General features: G+C 48.5%; 1 protein-coding gene across 1 annotated transcript in view; it reads right to left on the bottom strand.

The window, feature by feature from the left end:
- The window catches only part of LOC140716251 (uncharacterized), a 122,684-nt gene that overhangs the window by 71,850 nt on the left and 24,014 nt on the right, over nt 1–26,820 (bottom strand). Inside the window, exons 2-3 of the mRNA XM_073028860.1 lie at nt 21,817–22,716; nt 18,998–19,929 (exon numbers count right to left, since the gene is read on the bottom strand). Of these exons, the coding sequence (XP_072884961.1) occupies nt 18,998–19,929; nt 21,817–22,716 (1,832 nt within the window). The remainder of the gene's footprint in view (nt 1–18,997; nt 19,930–21,816; nt 22,717–26,820) is intronic.

Raw genomic sequence — 26,820 nt, forward strand, 5'->3', positions numbered from 1 at the left:
AACGGCCTCTCTCCAGTGTGAACTAACTGGTGTTTCTGCAGGTTGGATGATTGAATGAATCCCTTCCTACACAGAGAGCTGGTGAACTGCCTCTCTCCAGTGCGAACTAGCTGGTGTTTCTGCAGGTTGGGTGACTGAATGAATCCCTTCCCACAGACAGTGCAGATGAATGGCCTCTCTCCAGTCTGAAATAACTGGTGTTTCTGCAGGTTGGATAACTGAATGAATCCCTTCCTGCACACAGAGCAGGTGAACGGCCTCTCTCCAGTGTGAACTAGCTGGTGTTTCTGCAGTTTGCATGACTGAATGAATCCCTTCCTACACACAGAGCAGGTGAACGACCTCTCTCCATTGTGAACCAGCTGGTGTTTCTGCAGTTTGCATGACTGAATGAATCCCTTCCTACACACAGAGCAGGTGAATGGCCTCTCTCCAATGTTAACTAGCTGGTGTTTCTGCAGGTTGGATGACTGAATAAATCCGGTCCTACAAAGAGAGCAGGTGAACGGCCTCTATACAGTTTGAACTAGCTTGTGTTTCTGCAGGTTGGATGACTGAGTGAATCCCTTTCTACACAGAGAGCAGTTGAATGGCCTCTATCGAGTGTGAACTTGCTTGTGTTTCTGCAGGATGGATGACTGAATGAATCCCTTCCTACACAAAGAGCAGGTGAACGGCCTCTCTCCAGTCTGAATTAGCTGGTATTTCTGCTAGTTTCATGACTGAATGAATCCCTTCCTACACACAGAGCAGGTGAACGGCCTCTCTCCAGTGTGAGTTAACCGGTGTTTCTGCAGGTTGGTTGACCGAATTAATCCCTTAAAAACACACAGAGCAGGTGAACAGCCACTTTCCAGTGTGAACTAGCTGGTGTGTTTGCAGGTTGGATGACTGAATGAATCCCTTTCTACACACAGAGCAGGTGAACGGCCTCTCTCCACTGTGAACTAGCTTGTGTTTCTGCAGGTTGGGTGACTGAATGAATCCCTTCCCACAGACAGTGCAGATGAATGGCCTCTCTCCAGTGTTAACTTGCTTGTGTTTCTGCAGTTTGGATGACTGAATGAATCCCTTCCTGCACACAGAGCAGGTGATTGGCCTCTCTCCAGTGTGAACTATCTTGTGTTTCTGCAGGTTGCATGACTGAATGTATCCCTTCCCACAGACAGTGCAGATGAATGGCCTCTCTCCAGTCTGTAATAACTGGTGTTTCTGCAGGTTGGATAACTGAATGAATCCCTTCTTGCACACAGAGCAGGTGAACGGCTTCTCTCCAGTGTGAACTTGCTTGTGTTTCTGCAGTTTGGATGACTGAATGAATCCCTTCCAACACACAGAGCAGGTGAACGGCCTCTCTCCAGTGTGAACTTGCTGGTGTTTCTGCAGTTTGGATGACTGAATGAATCCCTTCCATCACACAGAGCAGGTGAACGGCTTCTCTCCAGTGTGAACTGGCTTGTGATTGTGCACGTTGGATGACTGATTGAATCCCGTCCTACACAGAGAGCAGGTGAATGCCCTCTCTCCAGTGTGAACTAGCTGGTGTTTCTGCAGGTTGGATGACTGAGTGAACCCCTTCCTACATAGAGAGCAGGTGAACGGCCTCTCTCCAGTGTGAACCTGCTTGTGTTTCTGCAGGTAGGATGACTGAATGAATCCCTTCCTACACACAGAGCAGGTGAACGGCTTCTCTCCAGTGTGAACTGGCTTGTGTTTGTGCACGTTGGATGACTGAATGAAACCCTTCCAACACACAGAGCAGAAGGACGGCCTCTCTACTGTGCGAACTTGCTGGTGTTTCTGCAGTTTGGATGACAGAGTGAATCCATTCCCACACACAGAGAGCAGGTGAATGGCCTCTCTCCAGTTTGAACTAGCTGGTGTTCCTGCAGGTTGGTTGACTGAATGAATCCCTTCCAACACACAGAGCAGGTGAACGGCCTCTCACCAGTGGGAACTGGCTTGTGTTTCTGCAGGTTGCATGATTGAATGAATCCCTTCCCACTTACAGTGCAGATGAACGGCCTCACTCCAATCTTAACTAGATGGTGTTTCTGCAGTTTGGATGACTGAGTGAATCCCTTCCTACACAGAGAGCAGGTGAATGTCCTCTCTCCAGCTTGAACTAGCTGGTGTTTCTGCAGGTTGGATGACTGAATGAATCCGTTCCAACACACAGAGCAGGTGAATGCCCTCTCTCCAGTGTGAACTTCCTTGTGTTTCTTCATGTTGCATGACTGAATGTATCCCTTCCTGCACAGAGAGCAGGTGAACTGCCTCTATCCAGTGTGAACTTGCTTGTGTTTCTGCAGGATGGATAACTGAATGAATCCCTTCCTACACACAGAGCAGGTGAACAGCCTCTCTCCAGTGTGAATTAGCTGGTATTTCTGCAAGTTTCATGACTGAATGAATCCCTTCCTACACACAGAGCAGGTGAACGGCCTCTCTCCAGTGTGAATTAACCGGTGTTTCTGCAGGTTGGTTGACCGAATTAATCCCTTAAAAACACACAGAGCAGGTGAACAGCCACTTTCCAGTGTGATTTTGCTTGTGTTTCTGCAGGTTGCATGACTGAATGAATCCCTTTCCACAGACAGTGCAGATGAATGGCCTCTCTCCAGTGTTAACTTGCTTGTGTTTCTGCAGTTTGGATGACTGAATGAATCCGTTCCAACACACAGAGCAGGTGATTGGCCTCTCTCCAGTGTGAACTAGCTTGTGTTTCTGCAGGTTGCATAACTGAATGAATCCCTTCCCACAGACAGTGCAGATGAATGGCCTCTCTCCAGTGTTAACTTGCTTGTGTTTCTGCAGTTTGGATGACTGAATGAATCCCTTCCTGCACACAGAGCAGGTGAACGGCCTCTCTCCAGTATGAACTGGCTTGTGTTTGTGCACGTTGGATGACTGAATGAAACCATTCCAACACACAGAGCAGACGAACGGCCTCTCTCCCGTGCGAACTTGCTGGTGTTTCTGCTGGTTGGATGACTGAATGAATCACGTCCTACACAGAGAGCAGGTGAATGGCCTCTCTCCAGTGTGAACTAGCTGGTGTTTCTGCAGGTTGGATGACTGAGTGAACCCCTTCCTACATAGAGAGCAGGTGAACGGCCTCTCTCCAGTGTGAACCTGCTTGTGTTTCTGCAGGTAGGATGACTGAATGAATCCCTTCCAACACACAGAGCAGGAAAATGGCCTCACTCCAGTATGAACTTGCGTGTGTTTCTGCAGGTTGAATGACTGAATGAATCCCTTCCTGCACACAGAGCAGGTGAACAGCCTCTCTGCAGTGTGAATTAGCTGGTATTTCTGCAAGTTTCATGACTGAATGAATCCCTTCCTACACACACAGCAGGTGAACAGCCTCTGTCCAGTTTGAACTAACTTGTGTTGCTGCAGGTTGGATGATTCAGCGAAACCCTTCCTACACAGAGAGCAGGTGAACGGCCTCTCTGCAGTTTGAATTTCCTTGTGTTTCTGCAGTTTGAATGACTGAGTGAATCCCTTCCTACACAGAGAGCAGGTGAACGGCCTCTCTCCAGTGTTAACTAGCTGGTGTTTCTGCGGGTTGAATGACTGAATGAAACCCTTCCAACTCACAGAACAAACGAATGGCCTCTCTGCAGTGCGAACTTGCTGGTGTTTCTGCAGGTTGGATGACTGAATGAATCCCTTCCTACACACAGAGCAGGTGAACGGCCTCTCTCCAACCTTAACTAGATGGTGTTTCTGCAGTTTGGATGACTGAGTGAATCCCTTCCTACACACAGAGCAGGTGAATGGCTTCACTCCAGTGTGAACTGGCTTGTGTTTGTGCACGTTGGATGACTGCATGAAACCCTTCCAACACACAGAGCAGACGAACGGCCTCTCTCCCGTGCGAACTTACTGGTGTTTCTGCAGGTTGGATGACTGAATGAATCCCGTCCTACACAGAGAGCAGGTGAACGGCCGCTCTGCAGTGTGAATTTCCTTGTGTTTCTGCAGGTTAGATGACTGAATGAATCCCTTCCAACACACAGAGCAGATGAATGCCCTGTCTCCAGAGTGAACTACCTTCTGTTTCTGCAGGTTGCATGACTGAATTAATCCCTTCCAACACACAGAGCAGACGAACGGCCTCTCTCCCGTGCGAACTTGCTGGTGTTTCTGCTGGTTGGATGACTGAGTGAACCCCTTCCTACATAGAGAGCAGGTGAACGGCCTCTCTCCAGTGTGAACCTGCTTGTGTTTCTGCATGTAGGATGACTGAATGAATCCCTTCCTACACATGGAGCAGGTGAACGGCCTCTCTCCAGTGTGAACTAACTGGTGTTTCTGCAGGTTGGATGATTGAATGAATCCCTTCCTGCACACAGAGCAGGTGAACGGCTTCTCTCCAGTGTGAACTTGCTTGTGTTTCTGCAGTTTGGATGACTGAATGAATCCCGTCCAACACACAGAGCAGGAAAATGGCCTCACTCCAGTATGATCTTGCGTGTGTTTCTGCAGGTTGAATGACTGCATGAATCCCTTCCTGCACACAGAGCAGATGAATGGCCTCTCTCCAGTGTTAACTTGCTTGTGTTTCTGCAGTTTGGATGACTGAATGAATCCCTTCCTGCACACAGAGCAGGTGATTGGCCTCTCTCCAGTGTGAACTAGCTGGTGTTTCTGCAGGTTGGATGACTGAGTGAACCCCTTCCTACATAGAGAGCAGGTGAACGGCCTCTCTCCAGTATGAACTGGCTTGTGTTTGTGCACGTTGGATGACTGAATGAAACCATTCCAACACACAGAGCAGACGAACGGCCTCTCTCCCGTGCGAACTTGCTGGTGTTTCTGCTGGTTGGATGACTGAATGAATCACGTCCTACACAGAGAGCAGGTGAATGGCCTCTCTCCAGTGTGAACTAGCTGGTGTTTCTGCAGGTTGGATGACTGAGTGAACCCCTTCCTACATAGAGAGCAGGTGAACGGCCTCTCTCCAGTGTGAACCTGCTTGTGTTTCTGCAGGTAGGATGACTGAATGAATCCCTTCCAACACACAGAGCAGGAAAATGGCCTCACTCCAGTATGAACTTGCGTGTGTTTCTGCAGGTTGAATGACTGAATGAATCCCTTCCTGCACACAGAGCAGGTGAACAGCCTCTCTGCAGTGTGAATTAGCTGGTATTTCTGCAAGTTTCATGACTGAATGAATCCCTTCCTACACACACAGCAGGTGAACAGCCTCTGTCCAGTTTGAACTAACTTGTGTTGCTGCAGGTTGGATGATTCAGCGAAACCCTTCCTACACAGAGAGCAGGTGAACGGCCTCTCTGCAGTTTGAATTTCCTTGTGTTTCTGCAGTTTGGATGACTGAGTGAATCCCTTCCTACACAGAGAGCAGGTGAACGGCCTCTCTCCAGTGTTAACTAGCTGGTGTTTCTGCGGGTTGAATGACTGAATGAAACTCTTCCAACTCACAGAACAAACGAATGGCCTCTCTGCAGTGCGAACTTGCTGGTGTTTCTGCAGGTTGGATGACTGAATGAATCCCTTCCTACACACAGAGCAGGTGAACGGCCTCTCTCCAACCTTAACTAGATGGTGTTTCTGCAGTTTGGATGACTGAGTGAATCCCTTCCTACACACAGAGCAGGTGAATGGCTTCACTCCAGTGTGAACTGGCTTGTGTTTGTGCACGTTGGATGACTGCATGAAACCCTTCCAACACACAGAGCAGACGAACGGCCTCTCTCCCGTGCGAACTTACTGGTGTTTCTGCAGGTTGGATGACTGAATGAATCCCGTCCTACACAGAGAGCAGGTGAACGGCCGCTCTGCAGTGTGAATTTCCTTGTGTTTCTGCAGGTTGGATGACTGAATGAATCCCTTCCAACACACAGAGCAGGTGAATGCCCTGTCTCCAGAGTGAACTACCTTCTGTTTCTGCAGGTTGCATGACTGAATTAATCCCTTCCAACACACAGAGCAGACGAACGGCCTCTCTCCCGTGCGAACTTGCTGGTGTTTCTGCTGGTTGGATGACTGAGTGAACCCCTTCCTACATAGAGAGCAGGTGAACGGCCTCTCTCCAGTGTGAACCTGCTTGTGTTTCTGCAGGTAGGATGACTGAATGAATCCCTTCCTACACATGGAGCAGGTGAACGGCCTCTCTCCAGTGTGAACTAACTGGTGTTTCTGCAGGTTGGATGATTGAATGAATCCCTTCCTGCACACAGAGCAGGTGAACGGCTTCTCTCCAGTGTGAACTTGCTTGTGTTTCTGCAGTTTGGATGACTGAATGAATCCCGTCCAACACACAGAGCAGGAAAATGGCCTCACTCCAGTATGATCTTGCGTGTGTTTCTGCAGGTTGAATGACTGCATGAATCCCTTCCTGCACACAGAGCAGATGAATGGCCTCTCTCCAGTGTTAACTTGCTTGTGTTTCTGCAGTTTGGATGACTGAATGAATCCCTTCCTGCACACAGAGCAGGTGATTGGCCTCTCTCCAGTGTGAACTAGCTGGTGTTTCTGCAGGTTGGATGACTGAGTGAACCCCTTCCTACATAGAGAGCAGGTGAACGGCCTCTCTCCAGTGTGAACCTGCTTGTGTTTCTGCAGGTAGGATGACTGAATGAATCCCTTCCTACACACAGAGCAGGTGAACGGCCTCTCTCCAGTGTGAACTTGCTTGTGTTTCTGCAGGTTGCATGACTGAATGAATCCCTTCCCACAGACAGTGCAGATGAACGGCCTCTCTCCAGTGTGAACTAACTGGTGTTTCTGCAGGTTGGATGATTGAATGAATCCCTTCCTACACAGAGAGCTGGTGAACTGCCTCTCTCCAGTGCGAACTAGCTGGTGTTTCTGCAGGTTGGGTGACTAAATGAATCCCTTCCAACAGATGAGAGCAGGTGAAAGGCCTCTTTCCAGTGTAAACTAGTTGGTGTTTCTGCAGGATGGATGACTGAATGAATCCCTTCCAACACACAGAGCAGGAAAATGGCCTCACTCCAGTATGAACTTGCGTGTGTTTCTGCAGGATGGATAACTGAATGAATCCCTTCCTACACACAGAGCAGGTGAACGGCCTCTCTCCAGTGTGAATTAACCGGTGTTTCTGCAGGTTGGTTGACCGAATTAATCCCTTAAAAACACACAGAGCAGGTGAACAGCCACTTTCCATTGTGAACTTGCTTGTGTTTCTGCAGGTTGAATGACTGAATGAATCCCTTCCTACACACAGAGCAGGTGAACGGCCTCTCTCCAGTCTGAACTAGCTTGTGTTTCTGCAGGTTGCATGACTGAATGAATCCCTTCCCACAGACAGTGCAGATGAATGGCCTCTCTCCAGTGTTAACTTTCTTGTGTTTCTGCAGTTTGGATGACTGAATGAATCCCTTCCTGCACACAGAGCAGGTGATTGCCTCTCTCCAGTGTGAACTAGCTTGTGTTTCTGCAGGTTGCATGACTGAATGAATCCCTTCCCACAGACAGTGCAGATGAATGGCCTCTCTCCAGTCTGAAATAACTGGTGTTTCTGCAGGTTGGATAACTGAATGAATCCCTTCCTGCACACAGAGCAGGTGAACGGCTTCTCTCCAGTGTGAACTTGCTTGTGTTTCTGCAGTTTGGATGACTGAATGAATCCCTTCCAACACACAGAGCAGGTGAACGGCTTCTCTCCAGTGTGAACTTGCTGGTGTTTCTGCAGTTTGGATGACTGAATGAATCCCTTCCAACACACAGAGCAGTTGAACGGCTTCTCTCCAGTGTGAACTAGCTGTTGTTTCTGCAGTTTGGATGACTGAATGAATCCCTTCCAACACACAGAGCAGGTGAACGGCTTCTCTCCAGTGTGAATTTCCTTGTGTTTCTGCAGGTTGGATGACTGAATGAATCCCTTCCTACACAGAGAGCTGGTGAACTGCCTCTCTCCAGTGCGAACTAGCTGGTGTTTCTGCAGGTTGGGTGACTAAATGAATCCCTTCCAACAGATGAGAGCAGGTGAAAGGCCTCTTTCCAGTGTAAACTAGTTGGTGTTTCTGCAGGATGGATGACTGAATGAATCCCTTCCAACACACAGAGCAGGAAAATGGCCTCACTCCAGTATGAACTTGCGTGTGTTTCTGCAGGATGGATAACTGAATGAATCCCTTCCTACACACAGAGCAGGTGAACGGCCTCTCTCCAGTGTGAATTTCCTTGTGTTTCTGCAGGTTGGATGATTGAATGAATCCCTTCCTACACAGAGAGCTGGTGAACTGCCTCTCTCCAGTGCGAACTAGCTGGTGTTTCTGCAGGTTGGGTGACTAAATGAATCCCTTCCAACAGATGAGAGCAGGTGAAAGGCCTCTTTCCAGTGTAAACTAGTTGGTGTTTCTGCAGGATGGATGACTGAATGAATCCCTTCCAACACACAGAGCAGGAAAATGGCCTCACTCCAGTATGAACTTGCGTGTGTTTCTGCAGGATGGATAACTGAATGAATCCCTTCCTACACACAGAGCAGGTGAACGGCCTCTCTCCAGTGTGAATTAACCGGTGTTTCTGCAGGTTGGTTGACCGAATTAATCCCTTAAAAACACACAGAGCAGTTGAACAGCCACTTTCCAGTGTGAACTTGCTTGTGTTTCTGCAGGTTGAATGACTGAATGAATCCCTTCCAACACACAGAGCAGTTGAACGGCTTCTCTCCAGTGTGAACTAGCTGTTGTTTCTGCAGTTTGGATGACTGAATGAATCCCTTCCAACACACAGAGCAGGTGAACGGCTTCTCTCCAGTGTGAATTTCCTTGTGTTTCTGCAGGTTGGATGACTGAATGAATCCCTTCCCACACACAGAGCAGACGAACGGCCTCTCTCCAGTGTGAACTTGCTTGTGTTTCTGCAGTTTGGATGACTGAATGAAACCCTTCCAACACACAGAGCAGGTGATTGGCCTCTCTCCAGTGTGAACTAGCTTGTGTTTCTGCAGGTTGGATGACTGAATGAATCCCTTCCCACAAACAGTGCAGATGAATGGCCTCTCTCCGGTGTGAACTTGCTTGTGTTTCTGCAGTTTGGATGACTGAATGAATCCCTTCCAACACACAGAGCAGGTGAACGGCCTCTCTCCAGTGTGAACTAGCTTGTGTTTCTGCAGGTTGCATGACTGAATGAATCCCTTCCCACAGACAGTGCAGATGAATGGCCTCTCTCCAGTCTGAAATAACTGGTGTTTCTGCAGGTTGGATAACTGAATGAATCCCTTCCTGCACACAGAGCAGGTGAACGGCTTCTCTCCAGTGTGAACTTGCTTGTGTTTCTGCAGTTTGGATGACTGAATGAATCCCTTCCAACACACAGAGCAGGAAAATGGCCTCACTCCAGTATGATCTTGCGTGTGTTTCTGCAGGTTGAATGACTGCATGAATCCCTTCCTGCACACAGAGCAGATGAATGGCCTCTCTCCAGTGTTAACTTGCTTGTGTTTCTGCAGTTTGGATGACTGAATGAATCCCTTCCTGCACACAGAGCAGGTGATTGGCCTCTCTCCAGTGTGAACTTGCTTGTGTTTCTGCACGTTGCATGACTGAATGAATCCCTTCCAACACACAGAGCAGGTGATTGGCCTCTCTCCAGTGTGAACTAGCTTGTGTTTCTGCAGGTTGCATGACTGAATGAATCCCTTCCCACAGACAGTGCAGATGAATGGCCTCTCTCCAGTGTTAACTTGCTTGTGTTTCTGCAGTTTGGATGACTGAATGAATCCCTTCCTGCACACAGAATAGGTGATTGGCCTCTCTCCAGTGTGAACTTGCTTGTGTTTCTGCAGGTTGCATGACTGAATGAATCCCTTCCCACAGACAGTGCAGATGAATGGCCTCTCTCCAGTCTGAAATAACTGGTGTTTCTGCAGGTTGGATAACTGAATGAATCCCTTCCTGCACACAGCGCAGGTGAACGGCTTCTCTCCAGTGTGAACTTGCTTGTGTTTCTGCAGTTTGGATGACTGAATGAATCCCTTCCAACACACAGAGCAGGTGAACGGCTTCTCTCCAGTGTGAATTTCCTTGTGTTTCTGCAGGTTGGATGACTGAATGAATCCCTTCCCACACACAGAGCAGACGAACGGCCTCTCTCCAGTGTGAACTTGCTTGTGTTTCTGCAGTTTGGATGACTGAATGAATCCCTTCCAACACACAGAGCAGGTGATTGGCCTCTCTCCAGTGTGAACTAGCTTGTGTTTCTGCAGGTTGGATGACTGAATGAATCCCTTCCCACAAACAGTGCAGATGAATGGCCTCTCTCCAGTGTGAACTTGCTTGTGTTTCTGCAGTTTGGATGACTGAATGAACCCCTTCCAACACACAGAGCAGGTGAACGGCTTCTCTCCAGTGTGAACTTGCTGGTGTTTCTGCAGGTTGGCTAGATAGATAGATAGATAGATAGATACTTTATTCATCCCCATGGGGAAATTCAACTTTTTTCCAATGTCCCATACACTTGTTGTAGCAAAACTAATAACATACAATACTTAACTCAGTAAAAAAAATATGATATGCATCTAAATCACTATCTCAAAAAGCATTAATAATAGCTTTTAAAATGTTCCTAAGTCCTGGCGGTTGAATTGTAAAGCCTAATGGCATTGGGGAGTATTGACCTCTTCATCCTGTCTGAGGAGCATTGCATCGATAGTAACCTGTCGCTGAAACTGCTTCTCTGTCTCTAGATGGTGCTATGTAGAGGATGTTCAGAGTTTTCCATAATTGACCGTAGCCTACTCAGCGCCCTTCGCTCAGCTACCGATGTTAAACTCTCCAGTACTTTGCCCACGACAGAGCCCGCCTTCCTTACCAGCTTATTAAGACGTGAGGCGTCCCTCTTCTTAATGCTTCCTCCCCAACACACCACCACAAAGAAGTGGGCGCTCTCCACAACTTACCTATAGAACATCTTCAGCATCTCACTACAGACATTGAATGACGCCAACCTTCTAAGGAAGTACAGTCAACTCTGTGCCTTCCTGCACAAGGCATCTGTGTTGGCAGTCCAGTCTAGCTTCTTGTCTAACTGTACTCCCAGATACTTGTAGGTCTTAACCTGCTCCGCACATTCTCCATTAATGATCACTGGCTCCATATGAGGCCTAGATCTCCTAAAGTCCACCACCATCTCCTTGGTCTTGGTGATATTGAGACGCAGGTAGTTTGAGTTGCACCATATCACAAAGTCCTGTATCAGTTTCCTATACTCCTCCTCCTGTCCATTCCTGACACACCCCACTATGGCCGTGTCATCAGCGAACTTCTGCACATGGCAGGACTCCGAGTTATATTGGAAGTCTGATGTGTACAGGGTGAACAGGACCGGAGAGCGTACGGTTCCCTGCGGCGCTCCGGTGCTGCTGACCACCGTGTCAGACCTACAGTCTCCCAACCGCACATACTGAGGTCTATCTGTCAAGTAGTCCACTATCCAATCCACCATGTGAGAGTCTACTCCCATCTCCGTTAGTTTGTGCCTTAAGATCTTGGGCTGGATGGTGTTACAGGCACTAGAGAAGTCAAGGAATGTAATCCTCACAGCACAACTGGCCCCATCTAGGTGAGAGAGTGATTTGTGCAGCAAATACCTGATAGCATCCTCCACTCCCACCTTCTCCTTATACGCAAACTGAAGAGGATCCTGGGCGTGCCTGGTTTGTGGCCTCAGATTCTGTATTATCAGCCGCTCCATGGTCTTCATCACGTGCGACGTCAAGGCAACAGGTCTGAAGTCATTCAACTCCTTTGGTTGTGGTTTCTTCGGTACCGGGACAATACAGGATGTTTTCCACTGTCTGGGTACTCTTCTCTGCTCCAGGCTCATGTTGAAGATGCGCTGTAGTGGTTCTCCCAGCTCAGTCGCACCAGGCCCTCAGTAATCGTGGGGAAACTCCATCCGGTCCAGCCGCCTTGCTGGTACAGATCTTCCTCAGTTGACCTTCCACCTGTGCAGCCGTAATCCTGGGCATGGGCAAGGTCTCCTGTGAGTGGCTATTTTCCTGTGAGGGAAGTAAGCCTGGTGTGGATTTCTGCGGTGAGGATGAGATTGAGCTGTCGAACCTGTTGAAGAAGTTGTTCAGCTGGTTCGCTTTCTCCACATCTCCACTTATGTTCGCCCCCCGCTTTGCACCGCATCCGGTGATGATCTTCATCCCATCCCACACCTCCTTCATGCTTTTTTTTCTGCAGCTTTTGTTCTAGCTTCCTCCTATACTGCTCCTTTGCCCCCCTAATCTGTACTCTGAGTTCCTTCTGAACTCTTTTAAGCTCCAACCGATCACCATCTTTAAAGGCCCTCTTCTTCTGGTTTAGGAGGCCTTTGATGTGACTAGTGATCCAGGGCTTATTATTGGGATAGCAGCGAACAGTTCTAACAGGGACAACGGCATCCACACAAAAGTTAATATAGTCCGTTGTGCATTCAGTGACCTCCTCAACGCCCCCACAGAGCCCCCCTTGCAGTGCATCCCAGTTAGTAGTACCGAAACAGTCTCTCAGGGCCTGTTCAGCTTCAGGAGTCCACTTCCTAAAAGAGCGTGTGGTAGTGGGATGCCTCATCACAATTGATTTATATCTGGGCTGTAACAAAACCAGGTTGTGATCAGCTTTCCCCAATGGAGGCAGTGGGGATGCAGTATATGCCTCCTCTACGTTTGCATACAGTAGGTCAATAGAATGAACTGAATGAATCCCGTCCTACACAGAGAGCAGGTGAACGGCCTCTCTGCAGTGTGAATTTCCTTGTGTTTCTGCAGGTTGGATGACTGAATGAATCCCTTCCCACACACAGAGCAGATGAACGGCCTCTCTCCAGTGTGAACTTGCTTGTGTTTCTGCAGTTTGGATGACTGAATGAATCCCTTCCAACACACAGAGCAGGTGATTGGCCTCTCTCCAGTGTGAACTAGCTTGTGTTTCTGCAGGTTGGATGACTAAATGAATCCCTTCCCACAAACAGTGCAGATGAATCGCCTCTCTCCAGTGTGAACTTGCTTGTGTTTCTGCAGTTTGGATGACTGAATGAATCCCTTCCAACACACAGAGCAGGTGAACGGCTTCTCTCCAGTGTGAACTTGCTGGTGTTTCTGCAGTTTGGATGACTGAATGAATCCCTTCCAACACAGACAGCAGGTGAACGGCTTCTCTCCTGTGTGAACTTGCTGGTGTTTCTGCAGGTTGGATGACTGAATGAATCCCGTCCTACACAGAGAGCAGGTGAACGGCCTCACTGCAGTGTGAATTTCGTTGTGTTTCTGCAGGTTGGATGACTGAATGAATGCCTTCCAACACACAGAGCAGGTGGACGGCCTCTCTCCAGTGTGAACTTGCTTGTGTTTCTGCAGGTTGCATGACTGAATGAATCCCTTCCCACAGACAGTGCAGATGAACGGCCTCTCTCCAGTGTGAACTAACTGGTGTTTCTGCAGGTTGGATGATTGAATGAATCCCTTCCTACACAGAGAGCTGGTGAACTGCCCCTCTCCAGTGCGAACTAGCTGGTGTTTCTGCAGGTTGGGTGACTAAATGAATCCCTTCCAACAGATGAGAGCAGGTGAAAGGCCTCTCTCCAGTGTAAACTAGTTGGTGTTTCTGCAGGATGGATGACTGAATGAATCCCTTCCAACACACAGAGCAGGAAAATGGCCTCACTCCAGTATGATCTTGCATGTGTTTCTGCAGGTTGAATGACTGCATGAATCCCTTCCTGCACACAGAGCAGGTGAACAGCCTCTCTCCAGTGTGAACTTGCTGGTGTTTCTGCAGGTTGCATGACTGAATGAATCCCTTCCCACAGACAGTGCAGATGAATGGCCTCTCTCCAGTGTTAACTTGCTTGTGTTTCTGCAGTTTGGATGACTGAATGAATCCCTTCCTGCACACAGAATAGGTGATTGGCCTCTCTCCAGTGTGAACTTGCTTGTGTTTCTGCAGGTTGCATGACCGAATGAATCCCTTCCCACAGACAGTGCAGATGAATGGCCTCTCTCCAGTCTGAAATAACTGGTGTTTCTGCAGGTTGGATAACTGAATGAATCCCTTCCAACACACAGAGTAGGTGAATGCCCTCTCTCCAGTGTGAACTACCTTCTGTTTTTGCAGGTTGGATGACTGAGTGAAACCCTTCCTACACACAGAGCAGGTGAACGGCCTCTCTCCAGTGTGAACTAGCTTGTGTTTCTGCAGTTTGGATGACTGAGTGAATCCCTTCCTACACACAGAGCAGGTGAACGGCTTCTCTCCAGTGTGAATTTCCTTGTGTTTCTGCAGGTTGGATGACTGAATGAATCCCTTCCCACACACAGAGCAGACGAACGGCCTCTCTCCAGTGTGAACTTGCTTGTGTTTCTGCAGTTTGGATGACTGAATGAACCCCTTCCAACACACAGAGCAGGTGAACGGCTTCTCTCCAGTGTGAACTTGCTGGTGTTTCTGCAGGTTGGCTAGATAGATAGATAGATAGATAGATACTTTATTCATCCCCATGGGGAAATTCAACTTTTTTCCAATGTCCCATACACTTGTTGTAGCAAAACTAATAACATACAATACTTAACTCAGTAAAAAAAATATGATATGCATCTAAATCACTATCTCAAAAAGCATTAATAATAGCTTTTAAAATGTTCCTAAGTCCTGGCGGTTGAATTGTAAAGCCTAATGGCATTGGGGAGTATTGACCTCTTCATCCTGTCTGAGGAGCATTGCATCGATAGTAACCTGTCGCTGAAACTGCTTCTCTGTCTCTAGATGGTGCTATGTAGAGGATGTTCAGAGTTTTCCATAATTGACCGTAGCCTACTCAGCGCCCTTCGCTCAGCTACCGATGTTAAACTCTCCAGTACTTTGCCCACGACAGAGCCCGCCTTCCTTACCAGCTTATTAAGACGTGAGGCGTCCCTCTTCTTAATGCTTCCTCCCCAACACACCACCACAAAGAAGTGGGCGCTCTCCACAACTTACCTATAGAACATCTTCAGCATCTCACTACAGACATTGAATGACGCCAACCTTCTAAGGAAGTACAGTCAACTCTGTGCCTTCCTGCACAAGGCATCTGTGTTGGCAGTCCAGTCTAGCTTCTTGTCTAACTGTACTCCCAGATACTTGTAGGTCTTAACCTGCTCCGCACATTCTCCATTAATGATCACTGGCTCCATATGAGGCCTAGATCTCCTAAAGTCCACCACCATCTCCTTGGTCTTGGTGATATTGAGACGCAGGTAGTTTGAGTTGCACCATATCACAAAGTCCTGTATCAGTTTCCTATACTCCTCCTCCTGTCCATTCCTGACACACCCCACTATGGCCGTGTCATCAGCGAACTTCTGCACATGGCAGGACTCCGAGTTATATTGGAAGTCTGATGTGTACAGGGTGAACAGGACCGGAGAGCGTACGGTTCCCTGCGGCGCTCCGGTGCTGCTGACCACCGTGTCAGACCTACAGTCTCCCAACCGCACATACTGAGGTCTATCTGTCAAGTAGTCCACTATCCAATCCACCATGTGAGAGTCTACTCCCATCTCCGTTAGTTTGTGCCTTAAGATCTTGGGCTGGATGGTGTTACAGGCACTAGAGAAGTCAAGGAATGTAATCCTCACAGCACAACTGGCCCCATCTAGGTGAGAGAGTGATTTGTGCAGCAAATACCTGATAGCATCCTCCACTCCCACCTTCTCCTTATACGCAAACTGAAGAGGATCCTGGGCGTGCCTGGTTTGTGGCCTCAGATTCTGTATTATCAGCCGCTCCATGGTCTTCATCACGTGCGACGTCAAGGCAACAGGTCTGAAGTCATTCAACTCCTTTGGTTGTGGTTTCTTCGGTACCGGGACAATACAGGATGTTTTCCACTGTCTGGGTACTCTTCTCTGCTCCAGGCTCATGTTGAAGATGCGCTGTAGTGGTTCTCCCAGCTCAGTCGCACCAGGCCCTCAGTAATCGTGGGGAAACTCCATCCGGTCCAGCCGCCTTGCTGGTACAGATCTTCCTCAGTTGACCTTCCACCTGTGCAGCCGTAATCCTGGGCATGGGCAAGGTCTCCTGTGAGTGGCTATTTTCCTGTGAGGGAAGTAAGCCTGGTGTGGATTTCTGCGGTGAGGATGAGATTGAGCTGTCGAACCTGTTGAAGAAGTTGTTCAGCTGGTTCGCTTTCTCCACATCTCCACTTATGTTCGCCCCCCGCTTTGCACCGCATCCGGTGATGATCTTCATCCCATCCCACACCTCCTTCATGCTTTTTTTTCTGCAGCTTTTGTTCTAGCTTCCTCCTATACTGCTCCTTTGCCCCCCTAATCTGTACTCTGAGTTCCTTCTGAACTCTTTTAAGCTCCAACCGATCACCATCTTTAAAGGCCCTCTTCTTCTGGTTTAGGAGGCCTTTGATGTGACTAGTGATCCAGGGCTTATTATTGGGATAGCAGCGAACAGTTCTAACAGGGACAACGGCATCCACACAAAAGTTAATATAGTCCGTTGTGCATTCAGTGACCTCCTCAACGCCCCCACAGAGCCCCCCTTGCAGTGCATCCCAGTTAGTAGTACCGAAACAGTCTCTCAGGGCCTGTTCAGCTTCAGGAGTCCACTTCCTAAAAGAGCGTGTGGTAGTGGGATGCCTCATCACAATTGATTTATATCTGGGCTGTAACAAAACCAGGTTGTGATCAGCTTTCCCCAATGGAGGCAGTGGGGATGCAGTATATGCCTCCTCTACGTTTGCATACAGTAGGTCAATAGAATGAACTGAATGAATCCCGTCCTACACAGAGAGCAGGTGAACGGCCTCTCTGCAGTGTGAATTTCCTTGTGTTTCTGCAGGTTGGATGACTGAATGAATCCCTTCCCACACACAGAGCAGATGAACGGCCTCTCTCCAGTGTGAACTTGCTTGTGTTTCTGCAGTTTGGATGACTGAATGAATCCCTTCCAACACACAGAGCAGGTGATTGGCCTCTCTCCAGTGTGAACTAGCTTGTGTTTCTGCAGGTTGGATGACTAAATGAATCCCTTCCCACAAACAGTGCAGATGAATCGCCTCTCTCCAGTGTGAACTTGCTTGTGTTTCTGCAGTTTGGATGACTGAATGAATCCCTTCCAACACACAGAGCAGGTGAACGGCTTCTCTCCAGTGTGAACTTGCTGGTGTTTCTGCAGTTTGGATGACTGAATGAATCCCTTCCAACACAGACAGCAGGTGAACGGCTTCTCTCCTGTGTGAACTTGCTGGTGTTTCTGCAGGTTGGATGACTGAATGAATCCCGTCCTACACAGAGAGCAGGTGAACGGCCTCACTGCAGTGTGAATTTCGTTGTGTTTCTGCAGGTTGGATGACTGAATGAATGCCTTCCAACACACAGAGCAGGTGGACGGCCTCTCTCCAGTGTGAACTTGCTTGTGTTTCTGCAGGTTGCATGACTGAATGAATCCCTTCCCACAGACAGTGCAGATGAACGGCCTCTCTCCAGTGTGAACTAACTGGTGTTTCTGCAGGTTGGATGATTGAATGAATCCCTTCCTACACAGAGAGCTGGTGAACTGCCCCTCTCCAGTGCGAACTAGCTGGTGTTTCTGCAGGTTGGGTGACTAAATGAATCCCTTCCAACAGATGAGAGCAGGTGAAAGGCCTCTCTCCAGTGTAAACTAGTTGGTGTTTCTGCAGGATGGATGACTGAATGAATCCCTTCCAACACACAGAGCAGGAAAATGGCCTCACTCCAGTATGATCTTGCATGTGTTTCTGCAGGTTGAATGACTGCATGAATCCCTTCCTGCACACAGAGCAGGTGAACAGCCTCTCTCCAGTGTGAACTTGCTGGTGTTTCTGCAGGTTGCATGACTGAATGAATCCCTTCCCACAGACAGTGCAGATGAATGGCCTCTCTCCAGTGTTAACTTGCTTGTGTTTCTGCAGTTTGGATGACTGAATGAATCCCTTCCTGCACACAGAATAGGTGATTGGCCTCTCTCCAGTGTGAACTTGCTTGTGTTTCTGCAGGTTGCATGACCGAATGAATCCCTTCCCACAGACAGTGCAGATGAATGGCCTCTCTCCAGTCTAAAATAACTGGTGTTTCTGCAGGTTGGATAACTGAATGAATCCCTTCCAACACACAGAGTAGGTGAATGCCCTCTCTCCAGTGTGAACTACCTTCTGTTTTTGCAGGTTGGATGACTGAGTGAAACCCTTCCTACACACAGAGCAGGTGAACGGCCTCTCTCCAGTGTGAACTAGCTTGTGTTTCTGCAGTTTGGATGACTGAGTGAATCCCTTCCTACACACAGAGCAGGTGAACGGCTTCTCTCCAGTGTGAATTTCCTTGTGTTTCTGCAGGTTGGATGACTGAATGAATCCCTTCCCACACACAGAGCAGACGAACGGCCTCTCTCCAGTGTGAACTTGCTTGTGTTTCTGCAGTTTGGATGACTGAATGAAACCCTTCCAACACACAGAGCAGGTGATTGGCCTCTCTCCAGTGTGAACTAGCTTGTGTTTCTGCAGGTTGGATGACTGAATGAATCCCTTCCCACAAACAGTGCAGATGAATGGCCTCTCTCCGGTGTGAACTTGCTTGTGTTTCTGCAGTTTGGATGACTGAATGAATCCCTTCCAACACACAGAGCAGGTGAAAGGCCTCTCTCCAGTGTGAACTAGCTTGTGTTTCTGCAGGTTGCATGACTGAATGAATCCCTTCCCACAGACAGTGCAGATGAATGGCCTCTCTCCAGTCTGAAATAACTGGTGTTTCTGCAGGTTGGATAACTGAATGAATCCCTTCCTGCACACAGAGCAGGTGAACGGCTTCTCTCCAGTGTGAACTTGCTTGTGTTTCTGCAGTTTGGATGACTGAATGAATCCCTTCCAACACACAGAGCAGGAAAATGGCCTCACTCCAGTATGATCTTGCGTGTGTTTCTGCAGGTTGAATGACTGCATGAATCCCTTCCCACAGACAGTGCAGGTGATTGGCCTCTCTCCAGTGTGAACTTGCTTGTGTTTCTGCAGTTTGGATGACTGAATGAAACCCTTCCAACACACAGAGCAGGTGATTGGCCTCTCTCCAGTGTGAACTAGCTTGTGTTTCTGCAGGTTGGATGACTGAATGAATCCCTTCCCACAAACAGTGCAGATGAATGGCCTCTCTCCAGTGTGAACTTGCTTGTGTTTCTGCAGTTTGGATGACTGTATGAATCCCTTCCAACACACAGAGCAGGTGATCGGCCTCTCTCCAGTGTGAACTTGCTTGTGTTTCTGCAGGTTGCATGACTGAATGAATCCCTTCCCACAGACAGTGCAGATGAATGGCCTCTCTCCAGTCTGAAATAACTGGTGTTTCTGCAGGTTGGATAAATGAATGAATCCCTTCCTGCACTCAGCGCAGGTGAACGGCTTCTCTCCAGTGTGAACTTGCTTGTGTTTCTGCAGTTTGGATGACTGAATGAATCCCTTCCAACACACAGAGCAGGTGAACGGCTTCTCTCCAGTGTGAATTTCCTTGTGTTTCTGCAGGTTGGATGACTGAATGAATCCCTTCCCACACACAGAGCAGACGAACGGCCTCTCTCCAGTGTGAACTTGCTTGTGTTTCTGCAGTTTGGATGACTGAATGAATCCCTTCCAACACACAGAGCAGGTGATTGGCCTCTCTCCAGTGTGAACTAGCTTGTGTTTCTGCAGGTTGGATGACTGAATGAATCCCTTCCCACAAACAGTGCAGATGAATGGCCTCTCTCCAGTGTGAACTTGCTTGTGTTTCTGCAGTTTGGATGATTGAATGAATCCCTTCCAACACACAGAGCAGGTGAACGGCCTCTCTCCAGTGTGAACTAGCTTGTGTTTCTGCAGGTTGCATGACTGAATGAATCCCTTCCCACAGACAGTGCAGATGAATGGCCTCTCTCCAGTCTGAAATAACTGGTGTTTCTGCAGGTTGGATAACTGAATGAATCCCTTCCTGCACACAGAGCAGGTGAACGGCTTCTCTCCAGTGTGAACTTGCTTGTGTTTCTGCAGTTTGGATGACTGAATAAATCCCTTCCAACACACAGAGCAGGTGAACGGCTTCTCTCCCGTGCGAATTGCTGGTGTTTCTGCAGGTTGGATGACTGAATGAATCCCGTCCTACACAGAGAGCAGGTGAACGGCCTCACTGCAGTGTGAATTTCGTTGTGTTTCTGCAGGTTGGATGATTGAATGAATGCCTTCCAACACACAGAGCAGGTGAATGCCCTCTCTCCAGTGTGAACTACCTTCTGTTTCTGCAGGTTGCATGACTGAATTAATCCCTTCCCATACACAGAGCAGGTGAATGGCCTCTCTCCAGTGTGAACTAACTGGTGTTTCTGCAGGTTGGATGATTGAATGAATCCCTTCCTACACAGAGAGCTGGTGAAATGCCCCTCTCCAGTGCGAACTAGCTGGTGTTTCTGCAGGTTGGGTGACTAAATGAATCCCTTCCAACAGATGAGAGCAGGTGAAAGGCCTCTCTCCAGTGTAAACTAGTTGGTGTTTCTGCAGGATGGATGACTGAATGAATCCCTTCCTGCACACAGAGCAGGAAAATGGCCTCACTCCAGTATGATCTTGCGTGTGTTTCTGCAGGTTGAATGACAGCATGAATCCCTTCCTGCACACAGAGCAGGTGAACAGCCTCTCTGCAGTGTGAACCTGCTTGTGTTTCTGCAGGTTGCATGACTGAATGAATCCCTTCCCACAGACAGTGCAGATGAATGGCCTCTCTCCAGTGTTAACTTGCTTGTGTTTCTGCAGTTTGGATGATTGAATGAATCCCTTCCAACACACAGAGCTGGTGATTGGCCTCTCTCCAGTGTGAACTAGCTTGTGTGTCTGCAGGTTGCATGACTGAATGAATCACTTCCCACAGACAGTGCAGATGAATGGCCTCTCTCCAGTGTTAACTTGCTTGTGTTTCTGCAGTTTGGATGACTGAATGAATCCCTTCCAACACACAGAGCAGGTGAACGGCTTCTCTCCAGTGTGAACTAGCTTGTGTTTGTGCACGTTGGATGACTGAATGAAACCCTTCCTACACACAGAGCAGGTGAAAGGCCTCTCTCCAGTATTAACTAGCTGGTGTTTCTGCGGGTTGAATGACTGAATGAAACCCTTCCAACACACAGAGCAGACAAACGGCCTCTTTTCAGTGCGAACTTGCTGGTGTTTCTGCAGGTTGGATGACTGAATGAATCCCTTCCAACACACAGAGCAGGTGAACGGCTTCTCTCCAGTGTGAATTTCCTTGTGTTTCTGCAGGTTGGATGACTGAATGAATCCCTTCCCACACACAGAGCAGACGAACGGCCTCTCTCCAGTGTGAACTTGCTTGTGTTTCTGCAGTTTGGATGACTGAATGAAACCCTTCCAACACACAGAGCAGGTGATTGGCCTCTCTCCAGTGTGAACTAGCTTGTGTTTCTGCAGGTTGGATGACTGAATGAATCCCTTCCCACAAACAGTGCAGATGAATGGCCTCTCTCCAGTGTGAACTTGCTTGTGTTTCTGCAGTTTGGATGACTGAATGAATCCCTTCCAACACACAGAGCAGGTGAACGGCCTCTCTCCAGTGTGAACTAGCTTGTGTTTCTGCAGGTTGCATGACTGAATGAATCCCTTCCCACAGACAGTGCAGATGAATGGCCTCTCTCCAGTTTGAAATAACTGGTGTTTCTGCAGGTTGGATAACTGAATGAATCCCTTCCTGCACACTGAGCAGGTGAACGGCTTCTCTCCAGTGTGAACTTGCTTGTGTTTCTGCAGTTTGGATGACTGAATGAATCCCTTCCAACACACAGAGCAGGTGATTGGCCTCTCTCCAGTGTGAACTAGCTTGTGTTTCTGCAGGTTGGATGACTGAATGAATCCCTTCCCACAAACAGTGCAGATGAATGGCCTCTCTCCAGTGTGAACTTGCTTGTGTTTCTGCAGTTTGGATGACTGAATGAATCCCTTCCAACACACAGAGCAGGTGAACGGCCTCTCTCCAGTGTGAACTAGCTTGTGTTTCTGCAGGTTGCATGACTGAATGAATCCCTTCCCACAGACAGTGCAGATGAATGGCCTCTCTCCAGTTTGAAATAACTGGTGTTTCTGCAGGTTGGATAACTGAATGAATCCCTTCCTGCACACTGAGCAGGTGAACGGCTTCTCTCCAGTGTGAACTTGCTTGTGTTTCTGCAGTTTGGATGACTGAATGAATCCCTTCCAACACACAGAGCAGGTGAACGGCTTCTCTCCAGTGTGAACTTGCTGGTGTTTCTGCAGTTTGGATGACTGAATGAATCCCTTCCAACACACGGAGCAGGTGAATGGCTTCTCTCCTGTGTGAACTTGCTGGTGTTTCTGCAGGTTGGATGACTGAATGAATCCCGTCCTACACAGAGAGCAGGTGAACGGCCTCACTGCAGTGTGAATTTCGTTGTGTTTCTGCAGGTTGGATGATTGAATGAATGCCTTCCAACACACAGAGCAGGTGAATGCCCTCTCTCCAGTGTGAACTACCTTCTGTTTCTGCAGGTTGCATGACTGAATTAATCCCTTCCCATACACAGAGCAGGTGAATGGCCTCTCTCCAGTGTGAACTAACTGGTGTTTCTGCAGGTTGGATGATTGAATGAATCCCTTCCTACACAGAGAGCTGGTGAACTGCCCCTCTCCAGTGCGAACTAGCTGGTGTTTCTGCAGGTTGGGTGACTAAATGAATCCCTTCCAACAGATGAGAGCAGGTGAAAGGCCTCTCTCCAGTGTAAACTAGTTGGTGTTTCTGCAGGATGGATGACTGAATGAATCCCTTCCAACACACAGAGCAGGAAAATGGCCTCACTCCAGTATGATCTTGCGTGTGTTTCTGCAGGTTGAATGACTGCATGAATCCCTTCCTGCACACAGAGCAGGTGAACAGCCTCTCTGCAGTGTGAACCTGCTTGTGTTTCTGCAGGTTGCATGACTGAATGAATCCCTTCCCACAGACAGTGCAGATGATTGGCCTCTCTCCAGTGTTAACTTGCTTGTGTTTCTGCAGTTTGGATGACTGAATGAATCCCTTCCAACACACAGAGCAGGTGAACGGCTTCTCTCCAGTGTGAACTGGCTTGTGTTTGTGCACGTTGGATGACTGAATGAATCCCTTCCAACACACAGAGCAGGTGAATGCCCTCTCTCCAGTATGAACTACCTTCTGTTTTTGCAGGTTGGATGACTGAGTGAAACCCTTCCTACACACAGAGCAGGTGAACGGCCTCTCTCCAGTGTGAACTAGCTTGTGTTTCTGCAGTTTGGATGACTGAGTGAATCCCTTCCTACGCACAGATCAGGTGAACGGCCTCTCTCCAATCTTAACTAGATGGTGTTTCTGCAGTTTGGATGACTGAGTGAATCCCTTCCTACACACAGAGCAGGTGAATGGACTCTCTCCAGTGTTAACTAGTTGGTGTTTCTGCAGTTTGGATGACAGAGTGAATCCCTTCCAACACACAGAGCAGGTGAACAGCCTCTCTCCAGTGTTAAATAGCTGGTGTTTCTGCAGGTTGCATGACTGAATGAATCCCTTCCTACACACAGAGCAGGTGAACGGCCTCTCTCCAATCTTAACTAGATGGTGTTTCTGCAGTTTGGATGACTGAGTGAATCCCTTCCTACACAGAGAGCAGGTGAATGTCCTCTCTCCAGCTTGAACTAGCTGGTGTTTATGCAGGCTGGATGACTGAATGAATCCCTGCCAACACACAGAGCAGGTGAACGGCTTCTCTCCACTGCCAACTGGCTTGTGTTTCTGCAGGTTCCATTACTGAATGAATCCCTTCCAACACACAGAGCAGATGAACGGCCTCTCTGCAGTGTGAGTTTCCTTGTGTTTCTGCAGGTTGGATGACTGAATGAATCCCTTCCAACACACAGAGCAGGTGAATGCCCTCTCTCCAGTGTGAACTTCCTTGTGTTTCTTCATGTTGCATGACTGAATGAATCCCTTCCTGCAGAGGGAGCAGGTGAACGGCCTCTATCCAGTGTGAACTTGCTTGTGTTTCTGCAGGATGGATAACTGACTGAATCCCTTCCTGCACACAGAGCAGGTGAACAGCCTCTCTCCAGTGTGAATTTGCTGGTATTTCTGCAGTTTGGATGACTGAATGAATCACTTCCAACAGACAGAGCAGGTGATTGGCCTCTCTCCAGTGTGAACTAGCTTGTGTTTCTGCAGGTTGAATGACTGAATGAATCCCTTCCCACAGACAGTGCAGATGAATGGCCTCTCTCCAGTCTGAAATAACTGGTGTTTCTGCAGGTTGGATAACTGAATGAATCCCTTCCTGCACACAGAGCAGGTGAACGGCTTCTCTCCAGTGTGAACTGGCTTGTGTTTGTGCACGTTGGATGACTGAATGAAACCCTTCCAACACACAGAGCAGACGAATGGCCTCTGTCCCGTGCGAACTTGCTGGTGTTTCTGCAGGTTGGATGACTGAATGAATCCCTTCCAACACACAGAGCAGGTGAACGGCCTCTCTCCAGTGTGAACTTGCTTGTGTTTCTGCAGGTTGCATGACTGAATGAATCCGTTCCCACAGACAGTGCAGATGAACGGCCTCTCTCCAGTGTGAACTAACTGGTGTTTCTACAGGTTGGGTGACTAAATGAATCCCTTCCAACAGATGAGAGCAGGTGAAAGGCCTCTCTCCAGTGTAAACTAGTTAGTGTTTCTGCAGAATGGATTACTGAATGAATCCCTTCCAACACACAGAGCAGGAAAATGGCCTCACTCCAGTATGAACTTGCGTGTGTTTCTGCAGGTTGAATGACTGAATGAATCCCTTCCTGCACACAGAGCAGATGAACAGCCTCTCTCCAGTGTGAACTTGCTTGTGTTTCTGCAGTTTGGATGACTGAGTGAATCCCTTCCTACACAGAGAGCAGGTGAACGGCCTCTCTCCAGTGTGAACTAGCTGGTGTTTCTGCGGGTTGAATGACTGAATGAAACCCTTCCAACTCACAGAGCAGACGAACGGCCTCTCTCCAATCTTAACTAGATGGTGTTTCTGCAGTTTGGATGACTGAATGAATCCCTTCCTACACACAGAGCAGGTGAACAGCCTCTCTCCAGTGTGAACTAGCTGGTGTGTTTGCAGGTTGGATGACTGAATGAATCCCGTCCTACACAGAGAGCAGGTGGACGGCCTCTCTCCAGTGTGAACTAGCTTGTGTTTCTGCAGGTTGCATGACAGAATGAATCCCTTCCTACACACAGAGCAGGTGAACGGCTTCTCTCCAGTGTGAATTTCCTTGTGTTTCTGCAGGTTGGATGACTGAATGAATCCCTTCCCACACACAGAGCAGACGAACGGCCTCTCTCCAGTGTGAACTTGCTTGTGTTTCTGCAGTTTGGATGACTGAATGAAACCCTTCCAACACACAGAGCAGGTGATTGGCCTCTCTCCAGTGTGAACTAGCTTGTGTTTCTGCAGGTTGGATGACTGAATGAATCCCTTCCCACAAACAGTGCAGATGAATCGCCTCTCTCCAGTGTGAACTTGCTTGTGTTTCTGCAGTTTGGATGACTGAATGAATCCCTTCCAACACACAGAGCAGGTGAACAGCGTCTCTCCAGTGTGAACTAGCTTGTGTTTCTGCAGGTTGCATCACTGAATGAATCCCTTCCCACAGACAGTGCAGATGAATGGCCTCTCTCCAGTTTGAAATAACTGGTGTTTCTGCAGGTTGGATAACTGAATGAATCCCTTCCTGCACACTGAGCAGGTGAACGGCTTCTCTCCAGTGTGAACTTACTTGTGTTTCTGCAGTTTGGATGACTGAATGAATCCCTTCCAACACACAGAGCAGGTGAACGGCTTCTCTCCAGTGTGAACTTGCTGGTGTTTCTGCAGGTTGGATGACTGAATGTATCCCGTCCTACACAGAGAGCAGGTGAACGGCCTCACTGCAGTGTGAATTTCGTTGTGTTTCTGCAGGTTGGATGATTGAATGAATGCCTTCCAACACACAGAGCAGGTGAATGCCCTCTCTCCAGTGTGAACTACCTTCTGTTTCTGCAGGTTGCATTACTGAATTAATCCCTTCCCATACACAGAGCAGGTGAATGGCCACTCTCCAGTGTGAACTAACTGGTGTTTCTGCAGGTTGGATGATTGATTGAATTCCTTCCTACACAGAGAGCTGGTGAACTGCCCCTCTCCAGTGCGAACTAGCTGGTGTTTCTGCAGGTTGGGTGACTAAATGAATCCCTTCCAACAGATGAGAGCAGGTGAAAGGCCTCTCTCCAGTGTAAACTAGTTGGTGTTTCTGCAGGATGGATGACTGAATGGATCCCTTCCAACACACAGAGCAGGTGAACGGCCTCACTCCAGTATGATCTTGCGTGTGTTTCTGCAGGTTGAATGACTGCATGAATCCCTTCCTGCACACAGAGCAGGTGAATGCCCTCTCTCCAGTGTGAACTACCTTCTGTTTTTGCAGGTTGGATGACTGAGTGAAACCCTTCCTACACACAGAGCAGGTGAACGGCCTCTCTCCAGTGTGAACCTGCTTGTGTTTCTGCAGGTTGCATGACTGAATGAATCCCTTCCCACAGACAGTGCAGATGATTGGCCTCTCTCCAGTGTTAACTTGCTTGTGTTTCTGCAGTTTGGATGACTGAATGAATCCCTTCCAACACACAGAGCAGGTGAACGGCTTCTCTCCAGTGTGAACTACCTTCTGTTTTTGCAGGTTGGATGACTGAGTGAAACCCTTCCTACACACAGAGCAGGTGAACGGCCTCTCTCCAGTGTGAACTAACTTGTGTTT

The sequence above is a fragment of the Hemitrygon akajei genome, chromosome 25 (assembly GCF_048418815.1).
Source record: "Hemitrygon akajei chromosome 25, sHemAka1.3, whole genome shotgun sequence".
In the NCBI taxonomy this organism is placed as follows: domain Eukaryota; kingdom Metazoa; phylum Chordata; class Chondrichthyes; order Myliobatiformes; family Dasyatidae; genus Hemitrygon; species Hemitrygon akajei.